This window comes from Sesamum indicum, linkage group LG9, assembly GCF_026168435.1.
Source record: "Sesamum indicum cultivar Baizhima isolate 11 linkage group LG9, ASM2616843v1, whole genome shotgun sequence".
Taxonomy (NCBI): domain Eukaryota; kingdom Viridiplantae; phylum Streptophyta; class Magnoliopsida; order Lamiales; family Pedaliaceae; genus Sesamum; species Sesamum indicum.
The window spans coordinates 10,176,360-10,189,593 of NC_142665.1; the positions used below are offsets into that span (position 1 = coordinate 10,176,360).

Sequence of the window (13,234 nt, forward strand, 5' to 3'; positions counted from 1 at the left end):
ACGGCAAAATATCACTTTTGATCCCACTAGATAGGGTCATTCTCACTTTTGGTCCCACGCTTTACGTGTTCAAGACTTGTAGTCCCAAAATCCTAATTTTTTAACACCTTTAGTCCCACTAGGTTGGGTTTGATTTAATTTGATTAAATCAAACCCGATGCATTCTTGAAGTCCAAGCCTATTTGAGGGAGGTTGGAGCAAGTGACGAAGGAGTTGAAACTCCTCACTATGTTGAACATAATGGAGTGGTTATTTCATCATGGTTGGAGGTTATATGCATATTGTGTACAGGTTGCCTTGGAGGCAAACTTGGTAGTTATTAAATTTTGAATTTAATTGTACGTAATATACAAAACTACACACATATCCAAGATAACCACAACTTGAGCCACGAGATTTGCTCCTTTTCTCGCTCAAAAATATTCTCATTTTTGTTCTATATTGAATTGGATTCAAGTTAGAACATAAAACAATCCAAAAACACTAAACAATAGTGCTAGTTTGGAGTTGTTTTTCTTTTTTTTCTTTTTCCTTCTATCTATCAATAGAAAAAGAACTATATCTATTTTATTTTGTGGTGTGGACAACTTAGAGGAATTCTAGTTTGAATTCTCAAGTGAACGGAATGGGAGAACGTATAGGAAACAATGCACGTTGTTGCTCAACTATAGAAACAAAAAGGTAAAGTTTCATGTTTTGAATCTATGCTTTTTGTTTAATCCTCTAGCTACTTATCTAGCATGTTTATATGTTGATTGTTATGTTTTGACAAACACCGAACACCCAAGAATTTCAAAGAGAAACACCCCTTTGAATCGTTTTAATATTTTTTTTATTTCACGCTTCCATCGCATTCTCGGCCCATACTGGTTCTTTCAAGTGTGAGGTACCATGTTCCTCCGACTAGTGTTAGGAAGTAGTCGTTGGGGTTAGTGACTCGATGATATAGCAACCTTCACCTAGGTTCTTATGTGTGCTATAATCTTGTTGGGTTGTCCACTAGGTTATGTATAGGTCTTTTCAGGCCAATTATTTGTATTATAACCGCTTTTCTCCATGGTTCCTGTAGACTGTCTAATTGTGTGTGTGGTAGTTGAATTTCTAGTAACTTAGAATGCAATTTACCCCTTGTGATATTGTAAATGAGCAAATTACCCCCTATTATAAAAAAAAATAACAATTTCGCCCCTCTATGCTTTTTAAAATAAAGCAATTTACTTCTCTATTAATGGAGGTAAATTACTTCATTTTAAAAAAAATATATGGGAGTACATTACTACATTTTAAAAAACATAGATAGCTAATTTTTTTTTTCATAGGGATATTTTGCTCATTTGCAATGTTACAAGGGGGTTGCTTGCATTTTTTTTCATTGTATGTATATCTTGGTCTCCTGCTTCCAAGTTGTTAATTTCATGAAGGCAATAGAGATGTTGTGTATGCTCAATTAATTTTTACTTGTAGGCTGAAATACTTAAAATCCCCTTGTGTTTTAAAAAGTAAGCCACCCCCCTCCAATCGTTGTTTTGAAAATAGTTTAAAAACCCCTTCCTATTTTATTTTAGTCAGCTCACTTGCCCTTTTTCCAAAGTAGCATTAACGGCGTTACATTTTCTTCCTATCCAACTATTATACCCTTGAATTAGTTGCTGACTTTTGACTACTACAGTCAAAGAGTAAATTGAAGAGAGAAAAAAAGTTATAAAGAGAAGATAGAAATTACTTAAAGTAGAAAAATTAGGGATTATTTGAGAGGGTGAAATCAAAGGGTTTTGATCGAAAAACTTGATTTTGTTTACCTAAATGGATCAAAAATACCAATTTTAAGGTTTGTAGATTAGATTTGGGGTTTGTATTCGAGGAGGAAGTGGAGCTTCATAGAGGCTGTTCGTGTTCTTAAAGAAGAATCGGCAAGTTTAATTTTTTTTGTTTTTTGTTTGTTTCAGAAAATTGTTGTTCTTCTTATAGTTTTGTGATTTTTGTTTGAAAACAGATAGAGTGTTTATTTAAATTGATATGGGTGTTTACTGTTTAATATTTTTTTGTGTATTCTGTTGTCTACTGGTTGTTTCTCCCCTGTATATTGTTGTTTAATATTTTTCTTTTGTGTATTTTGGTCCCCCCACCCAGTTTTTGTGTATTACTGTTTACTGTTGATTGTTTGTTTTTGTATTGTTTTTACTGCTGCAAATGTTTAGATATGCTTTATTGTTAAATTTCTATGGTTAATCATAGAAATATTTACAATTTTTGTAGTAATTTATTGTTAATTTTATGTGTTATGGCTAAGTTAGTTTCTTAATTAATTTGCATAGAATGGTTTTTGGAGACTACCAGACTTTTTTGTAAGGTAAGGTGGGGTTATAGAATGGGTCCAACCATTAGATATGTTGGGGGTATAAGGTCTTTTTTCCAGGAGTTGATAAAGAAATATTATTCTATGATAATCGAATAACAATATACAATAAAGTTCGAGACAAGGGTAGTAATGTAGTATATTATTCACTTCCTCAACAAACATTACAAATTTCTACAAGATTTTAGAAGGGGATGAGGGTATTAGAGTGTTATTAAGAGACTATAAAAGCTGAATCATTATATCAATTCACATTGAAGAAAAGGTAGGTCCCTTGTTATCTTTAGATGTCAGTGGTAATATTTTTAATTTTGAAGAACCTGTGTCACTGTTACAATACAGTGTTGAGGGTGCAGGGGATGAGGAAGGGATTGAGGCTGAGAATGAGGGTGTAGTGGTTGAGGAAGGAGCTGAAGAAGGGACTCAGGCTGAGAATGAGGATGTAGAGTTTGAGGAAGGGATTGATGATGAGGGGGTAGATGCTGAGGCTGGGAATGTTGAGGAAGGGGCTGAGGCTGTAGAGGGGGAGGAAGTAAGGGATAAGACAGGGGTGTTATGGGGAGACTATGTTGATTGGGGTGAGGTATAGGGAGATTTTCAGACTGGGGTAGAGGGTGAGGTAGGAACTGAGGTTGAGAATGAAGTGCAAAATGATGAGTCCGAATCAAATTCTGATTCATCATTAGTTTCTGATTGCTCTTCATGGATATTAGAGGACTTAGAGGATCATTGGGATGATGATATTTTCACTAGTAGACCTGAAAACTATACAAGAAAAATGCTAAAAACTCTAAGGTGTTTAATGAGAAAAAACAAAATAAGGGAAGTAAGAGCAGCAAAATAAGAGGGGTAAAGGGAGTAGTAGGGCAGATAGACAATGGTTTAGTGATTGTGAGAATGAAAACTTAAAATCTGTCAGGGGGTCTGATGATGAGGGGGACGGTGTCCAGTGCGGATGAGTGGATGAATATGCGTGAAGTAGACTTGGCAGTGGGAATGAAGTTTGAGACAAGAGCCAAATTTAGGGATGTGACAAACAATAAGTTCAAATATAATCAACAACAATATCTTTTAAATAAATGGGCATAAAATAGTCTTTAATTAATTAAGTTTATTTTAGAAGTAATTTGTTCTCAAACACTGAGAGTGTTTGCACAAACTTCATAAAAGCGCTTTTCAACATATGGTTTCAAAAAAATACTTTTGAGGTATTTGGGATGTAGACTTCTACTTCTAAAATTACTAAGAAAGCGCTTTTAGGCCAAAAGCTAAAAGCACCATGGGAAGTGTTTCTACCTGCTTTGATTTTTTTGTAAATAAATTCAACTTTATTTTTACTAATTACCCTCATTATAATAATTTTAATTCAAATTATTATATTTTAATTTATTTTTATAATTTCATATTTAAAGTTGATATTGAAAATTTTCAATAATTCAAATAATTTAGCAATGATCAAATTTACACTTTCACATATTAAATATTTTAGAATTTATATATTTTATATGGTATACTATCTAATTATATTTTATCATCAATAAATATAAATGTCTATGGTTAATTAATAAAATGATATTTTTTACAATCATATAAGTTTAATTATTCTGTATGAATCAACAATTATCTTACTTAATGGAAATATATTAATTTAAACATTCACTCTTTTTATTAATATTTTAAAAAAATTAAATATGAAATATTTTGATTGAAATAAAATTTATTATTTTTTGTGAAAAATTAATTATTATTGACAAACAACAAATGAAAATATAAGAAAAAAAGTATCCTTTCACAAATTGGTCAAAATGATCATTAATCAATTAAGTTTGTTTTAGAAATGATTTTTTCCAGTACAATATTCAATTGAGCTTTTGCTTTCTTTTCATTTTTTTGACAAACAATACCCACTTTTGATTTTGTTATAATTTTCAACTTTTTCTACAAAAGTCACTTTTCTAGAATTAGAAAATTTTGCACAAATGGGACCAAAATAATCTTTAATCAATTAAGTTTGCTTTAGAAGTGATTTTTTCCCAAACAATATTCAATTTCGCTTTTGCTTGCATTTCGTTTTTTTCTTTAAAATACTATCCACTTTTGATTTTTCTACAACTTTCAACTTTTTCTACAAAAGTCACTTTTCTAGAATTAGAAACTTTTGCAAATATTCCCATTATCCAATTTAGCTTTTGTCTGCTTTTCACATTTTGAGAGATAATTATACTCCCCTCACTTGAGGTTTGATTTAATTACACGTAAATTCATATAGTTTGAAAAATTATATTTAGCACTCCTGAGGTTTGCTTTCATATAACAAATAAGTCCCTTCATTAACTAAAACTCAATGAATTTGCTAATATTAATAAAAAAAAAAGAAAAAAAACAAAATTCAGGATAAGAATTTATATCTACCTTTGATTTAATTGTTACTGATTTTATTATAGGTCGAATAAATTTTTTTATGATCAAATTATCCTTATTCGTCCTCACACGTTAATGTGTGTGAGGAGGTATATCTTCACCATTATAAGGGTAGTGTAGTTGAAAAAAGTTTGTTTGACCCGCAATAAGTCAGTAATAAGTTAATTAAGGGCAAATATCAATTTATATTTATTTTTTTATTAATATCAAAAAATTCAGTGAATTTTTACTGACAGGTGGATCTATTTGTTAGACGGGAGCAAATTTCAAATATGCTAGATGCAATTTTCTAAATTATAGGTGGTTTACGTGTAATTATACCAACCCTCAGAGAAGAAAAGTGTAACTATCCCCCTTTTTTTTTTTTTTATCAAAAACTACTCATTTTTAATTCTCCTATAATTTTCAACTTTTTCTTTATAAAAATCACTTTTTTAAAAATAAAAATTTTCACATACACTCCCCACATGAAGGATTTTTCTATCCCATCGCCATCTGCATTAATTGAAAATATTTTTTGTAAAAGCTGAAATTCGGATCTGTAGACGTGGACCAGTTTACCTGCCCCATTTGTCATTCCTATTTTGAGCCCTAGGAACAAGTGATACTGGAACAAGGCCCTAAAGGGAATATTAGGCCCAAACATGAAACAATTGTGTGATTGTGTAAGCTACGCTACAGAATAAAGAAGCCCAGCGGCCCAACCTTAACCCTTCACTCAGTGATCAGATTCTCGAAGTAGAATCCGCCATTGCTGAAAAGCTCCGCACCGAGCGGAATCAACACTCTGCAGTCCTCACCTGAGTGAAAATGGGAAGCAGGTTGGGAAGAAGAGTCGTGAATTTTGCGAACCTCCCTATAAAACTCCTCATGCCGTCATCTTTTTCCAATATTACCGAAATTGCGCTCAAAACCATCCCCTCTGCTTCCAAGGTGCAAACTTCAATTTCGAGAACTTGTGTTTTGTATTCAGAAAAATCGTTTGTTTCGTTTTGTTTCTTTTTGGTTTGGTTTGGTTTGGTTGGTTTGTTTATGGTGTTTTGTTTTCTCGAGTTGAATTGCAGATAGAGATAAAGAGGGTTTTGGAATCTTTGTACGGATTTGAGGTGGAGAAAGTCCAGACTCTAAACATGGAAGGAAAGAAGAAGAAACGGGGAGGGTTGTTGATTGCCAAACCCAATTACAAGAAAGCTTACGTGACGCTGAGAAATCCATTGTCGATAAACCCGGATCTCTTTCCTATTAAGGCGATTGAGGAAGAGAAAAAGAACATGAACAAGCAGTCCAAGTCCAGCATTGTGGAAGACCCAGAAGCTGTTAAGAAGTCGCATTGGCTCGACGAGAAGCGTGATGGCGGAGGGTTTAAGACGCCTAGACGAGGTAATTTTGGAGGCAGAAGTAGAAGCGGCGGTGAGAAGGTGGGTGCCAGCTCCGGGGCGAAGTTTCCCTGGAGTAGCATGACCTCTTTTGGGAGGTAACGCGTTTTTCTATTTGAAATGTTTAAATGTATGGATAGGTGAAGCTCCATTAGGTGTTTGAGACAATGTGTCACTGAGTTTAATCGTCTTGGTGTAATGTTTCAATTGATTGTGTCCATTTTATTGAATTCTGTTGTTGCATCTTGTTTTACATTTTACTGAAAGATATTACACTGCAAGATTATCTTTTTGTTTCATTCCTTTCCTTCTCCGTCTTCTTCTTTTTTATGGTCCATTTCTTGTCCGATTTAAAACTCTTTGACTCATTTTTATTTGTAATAGCGTTTGGGAGTAGGTTTTCAGTTATTTGTTTTAGTTTTTCTCGATAGTTAGCGTGAGAGTGTTTAAATGAGACAATTTTTATTTCTGATGGCACCACTTTCTAGCTTATCAATTCTAAAGTTGTACGGTTTTATTGTTGTCTTCCAATAGCCTGTTATTGCTAGCATATTTCTGGTGATGGAGTTACTGAGTTGATTCTTTCAGCTGCCTATACATATGTACGTTTTAAGTTGACGAAGGATTTCAAGCATGGGGGCAAAAGCTTCAAGTAACTGAATGAAATGTATGGATTTTTCTTTATGCTTAGAAAGTCGTTGGAACTTCACGTATTCTTTGCACAACCAGTTAAAGTGTACTGCACACAACATCTTAAAAGACCTAGCCTAACAGAATTTCAAATATGCCAATAAGCATCAGCATTCCTAACACGAGATAGTTTATTTAATGTATAGGGGATTAAGGACTTGAACTGATTTGCCATCATTGCTTGCCACTACGATTTTAGATAAGATGATATCTTTTTGAATTTAGTATTTACATATATTGGTCAGAAACCAAGTATATTACTTTTCTGCTCATGTAGTTTTGGGCTAAATGGGTTTGTAGGTCATGTTACTCTCAGCTGCATAACCTAACACAGTATGTAATATGTAACAAGAACTGACTGCAGATCAGGACAAGGTTGTCTTAGGCTTAAGTTTAAGACCTGATACTACTAGACATAACATACATGAAAAAAGGAGCATTTGTGAATGAAAAATGAATCATAATGTAGAAGACCAACATGTACCTTCACATTTTGTTTAAGAAATATCTTACAACTCATGGAGCTCGTGCTCTAAGCTCTGTAAACAAGATCTACCATTGGTATTTTATATATTTCCTAACACTCGTGAAATCACATAAAATATTTGATTGACGCTATCTAATGAACCATTTTTGCTATTAAATGGCCGTTCCGAGGTTTCTCTTAGATGATATTTCTAAGATTTCTCAGGATATTGATTGCCTTCGGCGAAATCTATTCCTGCGCCTCTGGTTTGGCCTGTTTTCGCTTTCATCAGTTTCTTCCCTATCTATTTTTAGATTGAAAAGACCTGACTTTCTAATATTCGGCCATCCACGTGTCCAACCTGATGAATTCCTTTTTGTGGTTTGCTTTTGATGTTCTTGTTGCAGCACTGAGTAATCTCTTTGCAGCTCAGCCATTTGCATCTTTACTTTCTCAAGTTCCATTTTGAGCATTTTGACTTCTTTGTTTGTTGATGACCCACTGCTTTCCTGATCTGAGTTGTCAGCAGTTTCTATTTGACTTTTACCTTGTATTGTGGCTCTGATTTTCACTTGCTCTGAGAATAAGACCTGTGAGTACCATCACTTTATATGTCAGGAATACTAGTCAATTAATTGATTGGTGCATCAGCGGATTGGGGTTCAAGTGATAGCATATTATTTTCTCAATATGGAAACATGGATGTCTAGTGCACGCCCTACTCATGAATCTATATTGTATGTTAAATGGTTACACATATTTGAAGCCTCTGTTGTCTTGTAATGCATATTGCCTATTTTGTTGATGTCCACATTTGTATGCTGTATCATATAATTCTAATAGCCAACGGTATATGCTTGTATGTTGGAGCTGAAGTACTTCTGTAAGTCTAAGCATTTGTTCAGCTGACATCAATTATGTGAAATTACCTGAATCATGGTTCTTAGTGGCAACCTCTCATTTTGTGCAGCATGTTCACATGCATCTAGTGAAAGCTTTGCACTGTTCATGACTTTGCATAGTCTCCTCCTTTCATGCTCTGTTAATGATGGATGAGCCTATAATTCGGAACACCAATTTTCAGATTATTTGAAGAAGCAAAAAGCAAGAAAATGCATAGCTGATAACCTTGAGATATATGTCAATGGCTCTGTAGAGGCCATCATCACAAGTCCGAGCATTTTCAGGCAATGACTGAGCTAAAAACTGAAACTTGGTGACTGGAAGATTAGGGTCTCTTGCAATTTCTGCTAGGTAGTTGTCTAGAAGTTTACTGATGGTCAATGGTCCAGGTTGCTGCTGCTGTTTCTGTTCATATAGCAAGAAATACTCCAAAATCCTTTGCACCACATCTATGTTGTGCATAGTGTGTTCTTCAGTAGAACTGGATCAACCAGATGCAGTTAGACAAGGATGTCAGTTGAACCGATAATTGATCTTGAAATTATGTAAGGATGTCACGATAATATTCTCTAAAGATTTCCCGTTTAGAGAGTCATATTGGAATAATAATGACTAGAAGGTAATGACTTACTTTACCAGTTTCCCTTGATCACCTGCTGCATAATTGGGAATAAGAAGATCACTAACATCTGCAGTTTCTAATACCATCCCAACTCTCTTTTCAAGCTCTGATACTAAAGCTGGGGATGCGAAGCAAACTATTGCCATCTTTAACATCTTCAAAAGAAACTTGGAAGAAACTGCTTCTTTCTGCGGGGGCAGTATGCTCACTAGGTTTTCTACTATCATTCTTTGTTCCTTTGTTGGTCCAATGACCCCTCCCTGACTCCTCCCACTCATAATATTCCATTGCAACTCATTACTTCCATTATTGTTACTTCCTATTCCTTCCCTCCCTGATTCTGTGATCGGCAACCATATCTCCCCATATTGCATTATACAAGAACCTATAATTTCAGGTATAACTCCTTTCGCCTTTAGTGCTGTTATAATCCTTGTGAAATAATTAATCCGAAGAGTAGCCATGTCATTAAACCACCACTTTTCTCCATTTGTTATCTCTCCTATTGTTGAAGTTTCGTGAGAGATCTTCCAAGCAATTGAATCACAGCATCTTCGAACAATTTGAAGGTTCTCAGCCCATGGAGATAGAGTTTCGCATGATCTAAGGACTGTTATTGAGTCCCTCCACGAAGAGAGGACCACGAATGTAAAGAAAGCTTCAGCCTTAGAGATGAGGTTCCCATCTTCCAGTGCCTCGGTCATCTCAAGGAATTCCGCTGCACATCTTAAGACTGCTACATTATTGGCAGTCAAGCTTATTGGTAGGCCATAACAAAATTTCAATATGATTTCAAATGTTTCAGCACCACCTGGAAAGTTGTCAATCTTATGGTCATAAGACAAATTTGATTTTGGAGGCTGAAGTTCTATCCTTCCGAAGTAGCCGCACTTGGAAATTATTGGGAACTGTTTTAGGAGGACATTAGTGAAATAAGCGGCGAGTTAAATCCAGAAGGTATAAACCAAGATAAGTTCAAGCCTGAGTGTGAATAGGCTTGACTGCAACTAAGCTAAGTTCAAGCTGGATATTTTTTATTCAAGCTTGAGCTTGAGCTTAAGGTTACAAGCTCAACAAGCTTGAGTCCCAATTCAAACTCAAATTTTTAAAGTGAGTTTGATCTTGATCCTAAAAACTTCTCAGAATTTTGACTTATTAGCATGCTATTTAGATACCTTGTGAACATAGAATGTGATGTCTTCAACTTGAATTGACAGATCTGTTGGAATTTGAGACAACGCAAACCTGCATAAGTACAACCATGCTGGAGGATTAGTCTTGCGTTAGGAAAGCATGTGCATGTGAACTGAAATATGAAGTTGGAACATGTGGAAGACATTCCGAACAGCAAAACCTTATACTGTATAGTAAATTCAGAATAAACTCCAACCAGTTTCTTAAACAACATCCAATAAGCTATCTGTGAACAAACTCTATGATTTCTCCTTTGTCAAGTGTTTGTGTTCTACCATTTCTCTGCATACTAGGACTTAAAAGAAACTTAAATGCGTTACCATGAATCCTCTTTCTTCTCAAATGTTGCAATAAATTTGGCTGGAACTACTGTACTTTGGTTGTCTGCTTGGTAGGTGGCACCAGAATCAGTAGCTTGGCTCTGAGGCTGCTCTGCTTGAACAGAAAACTTCATCTCCATTCCTGCCTGCTGTTGATGCATGCTCGTAATGTGAGTCTATATTTCTCATTTCTTTTGAAAGGAATAAGCAAATGAGTGGGACAAGGGTAGTATAAATGCTTGAGAAGTGAGTTTGTGGCTGAAAGAAGCCTGCCAGTGAGTGCCATTAAGGAGGCTGTCGAGTGGTTTCTTGAAAATCCTCTACAGGTTCAGAATCACTAGGATTTTCAGGTCAAGGGACAATGGGGATAATCCCTGTTTGGATGAACCAAAAGAATGTTGCCTGTGACCAGTCCCATTCATTCAGATTAAACCACGTACGAGCAAACTGGACCATTAGATTATTCTGAGGCTTAAGACATTGCAGTATTGTTTCTGCTAACTAATGGCACTGAAGTAGACCAGGTCAATACACAGCTATATTAAGACGACATTATAGCAGCTGTGCCATTATAGTGTGAGTTCACTCTACTGTAGAGAACGTCTCGTTTGACCGAGATGTTGTTAACAGACTTATGTCCATTTAATGTTGTTAACAGACTTATGTCCATTTAATGTCCTAATCCGAAAACATAATGATATTCAATGTGTTCCTTTTTTTGATCTAATGATATTTAGTGTTTTCTTGCAAAAAATTTATGTTACTTTTGGAAGCTTGGACTCTCTAAACTGCTCTCGTGATAAGTGTAATATATTTATCATATGATTGATATATAGTTTATGGAGAGCAATCAATTTACTAGGCCTTGTTTACTAATGCTGATAGGATTAATAGGTGCCCGGTTAGACTCGAGATTGTTGCATGCATTTGTTGAGATTGGTTAAACAGCCTTGCTTGCTTAAAATTGGATAATGCTGCAAATTATGGTTAACCAAGTTTACTAGCATCTCTTTTAACAAAGATTAGAAAGTACTTATTTGCCCCAAAATAAGACAAAATGTATTATCCATGCCAACTTACAGTATTTGAAAATCTTTGTTCACCTAAGCCAACGAAATGCAAAACCTTCGTCTACTGCTTTTGCATCTTTGTTCGCCATTGTTGGGCTATGTCATCCTTCGAAAGCCTAAAACTCGCCCCGACAAGGGGCGTTTGATCTCCGACAAGGGGCATTAGAAGGAAGACATTCTTCGAAGATAGGTTTCACCATTTGACCACCGACGAGGGGCAGAGAAAGAAGACAATTTCTAAGGTGGGTTTCACCATTTGGTTTCGAAGACCGGCAAATGTTTTGAAAGTGGATTTCACTGTTTGACCTCCGAGGAGTGGCCATCGAACTAAGACATTTTGAGGTGGGTTTCACCATTGGTTTTTCAAGGCGGGCAAATATTTTGGAAGGTGGATTTCACAATTTGACATCCGTTTGGGGGAAAATAGGGGCAACAAAAACTTAGGCGAAGCGTTGAAGGGCAAAATTGGGAAGTGAAATTGAGAAAGCCTGGCAATGGCAAAGCCAGATAAGAATCCCACCTGGTTGGGCGGGATTTTAATTAGGAGAAATTCCAGCCTAATATTGGTCCTTTTCTTTTTTTCGGGCCAAGAAAATTCTTTGTAGACAGCCAATTCGAGTGGAAAAGGCTGGATATCTAACCCAGTGCGATCAAGTAAATAAGATCATAGTGTATCATAATTACTGTGTGATTGATTCGATTTGGCCAATATATATCTGCATTGTTAAGGGTTTATGAAACCCCGCCACATATCAAGAGATGTATATGAAATGTTGATTGCCTTTTCTGTTCTTGTACTATGGATGAACGTCAACAGTAGTATGTTGGTTTTGCATGGGTAGCTCTCTTATTCCTGAAATCGAGATTCTTAAAGGGAGCGAGAGTTCATCGATTTCCACCAATCTTAGTGTTTGTTAGTTTGATTGGAAAGCAGATGTATAGAAAAAATGGAAGTAAAAGTGAATGTATAAGAAAAAGTTTCGTGTTTCATTAGATAGAATAGGTAGAGGGGAAGTAAAATTGAATGTATATGAAAACTTTTCGAATCTAAATTCGTTTTCTTCCAAAATTGGGTGAAAAAGTGAACTTATAAAGCTAAAAAAGCAAAATAGTATAAATTTTATTTTATTTATCCTATTACCCATATATAATTTTCTTTAAATTCTTTTTTCTTCCTGCTGATAATATCAGTATATGATTTTTGAAAAAAGATAATCAAATCATAAAAAAAACAACTGCATTGCGTTTCATTTGTAATAATTTTATTTTATTGTAACCGAATAATTTAGAATAAATGCACAATGCTCATTTTGATAAATGTTTATATTAATAAAAAAAAATTGTTCTTATTTGATGAATATTTTTGAGTATAAGATTTTTAAAATTTTTACATTAGTTTTCCTTCTTGATCTATTTTTCTCATACTAAAGAAACGCAAGTATTTGAGATATATTCTCATTCCGATCATACCAAACAATTTGAAGAAAAACTACTATTCTTTCCTTCCTCCTCGCCTTTTCACTCCCCCTCCCCATTTTACTTCACTTTTTCTCTTATTCGAAACAAACAAACTCTTAGTTTTGGTTCACTTTTACAAGTTTTTATACTGGGGAACGACATACAATTATCTGACTCCTTTTTTTGAGTTTACTCGCCGTCGCGGCATGCCACATCCATATGCATATAATAAAATAATAATTTTTACACTTTAAAATATATTATAATTCAAAATGAATATTATTTTTTTTATAAAAATCAACTTAAGTGTAATATTGACATAATAAAATTTTGGTGTAATGATGTCATAAATTGCTGT

The 13,234-nt window shown here is 34.7% G+C and overlaps 2 protein-coding genes across 3 annotated transcripts; one reads left to right on the forward strand and one right to left on the reverse strand.

Annotated features, from left to right (window-relative positions):
* The first annotated feature begins 5,472 nt into the window (after positions 1–5,472).
* Positions 5,473–6,452, forward strand: LOC105171211 (Ribosomal protein L23/L15e family protein). The gene is made up of 2 exons (XM_011092246.3): positions 5,473–5,710; positions 5,842–6,452. Exons 1-2 carry the CDS (start codon positions 5,588–5,590, stop codon positions 6,253–6,255), a joined length of 537 nt encoding a protein of 178 aa, XP_011090548.1. The 5' UTR covers positions 5,473–5,587; the 3' UTR covers positions 6,256–6,452.
* A 923-nt stretch (positions 6,453–7,375) lies between these two features.
* Positions 7,376–11,930, reverse strand: DOT3 (Phototropic-responsive NPH3 family protein). 2 transcript variants are annotated; one of them, XM_088885372.1, is made up of 7 exons: positions 11,429–11,930; positions 10,349–10,497; positions 10,010–10,079; positions 8,844–9,742; positions 8,438–8,693; positions 8,239–8,367; positions 7,376–7,899 (listed from the first exon to the last, which is right to left on the reverse strand). In XM_088885372.1, exons 2-7 carry the CDS (start codon positions 10,486–10,488, stop codon positions 7,531–7,533), a joined length of 1,863 nt encoding a protein of 620 aa, XP_088741498.1. In that variant the 5' UTR covers positions 10,489–10,497; positions 11,429–11,930; the 3' UTR covers positions 7,376–7,530. The 2 variants fall into 2 exon arrangements, with proteins under 2 accessions (XP_088741498.1, XP_011090549.1); XM_011092247.3 differs by lacking the exon at positions 11,429–11,930 and having other exon boundaries at positions 10,349–10,516.
* Between the last annotated feature and the right edge of the window lie 1,304 nt (positions 11,931–13,234).

Coding starts and splice junctions, on each gene's coding strand:
- LOC105171211 (XM_011092246.3), top strand. CDS start 5,588: ATGGGAAGCAGGTTGGGAAGAAGAGTCGTGAATTTTGCGAACCTCCCT. Junction 5,711..5,841: donor CCATCCCCTCTGCTTCCAAG/GTGCAAACTTCA, acceptor GTTGAATTGCAG/ATAGAGATAAAGAGGGTTTT.
- DOT3 (XM_011092247.3), bottom strand. CDS start 10,509: ATGCATCAACAGCAGGCAGGAATGGAGATGAAGTTTTCTGTTCAAGCA. Junction 9,743..10,009: donor TCACATTCTATGTTCACAAG/GTATCTAAATAG, acceptor CTCCTAAAACAG/TTCCCAATAATTTCCAAGTG. Junction 8,368..8,437: donor CCATTGACATATATCTCAAG/GTTATCAGCTAT, acceptor TCCGAATTATAG/GCTCATCCATCATTAACAGA.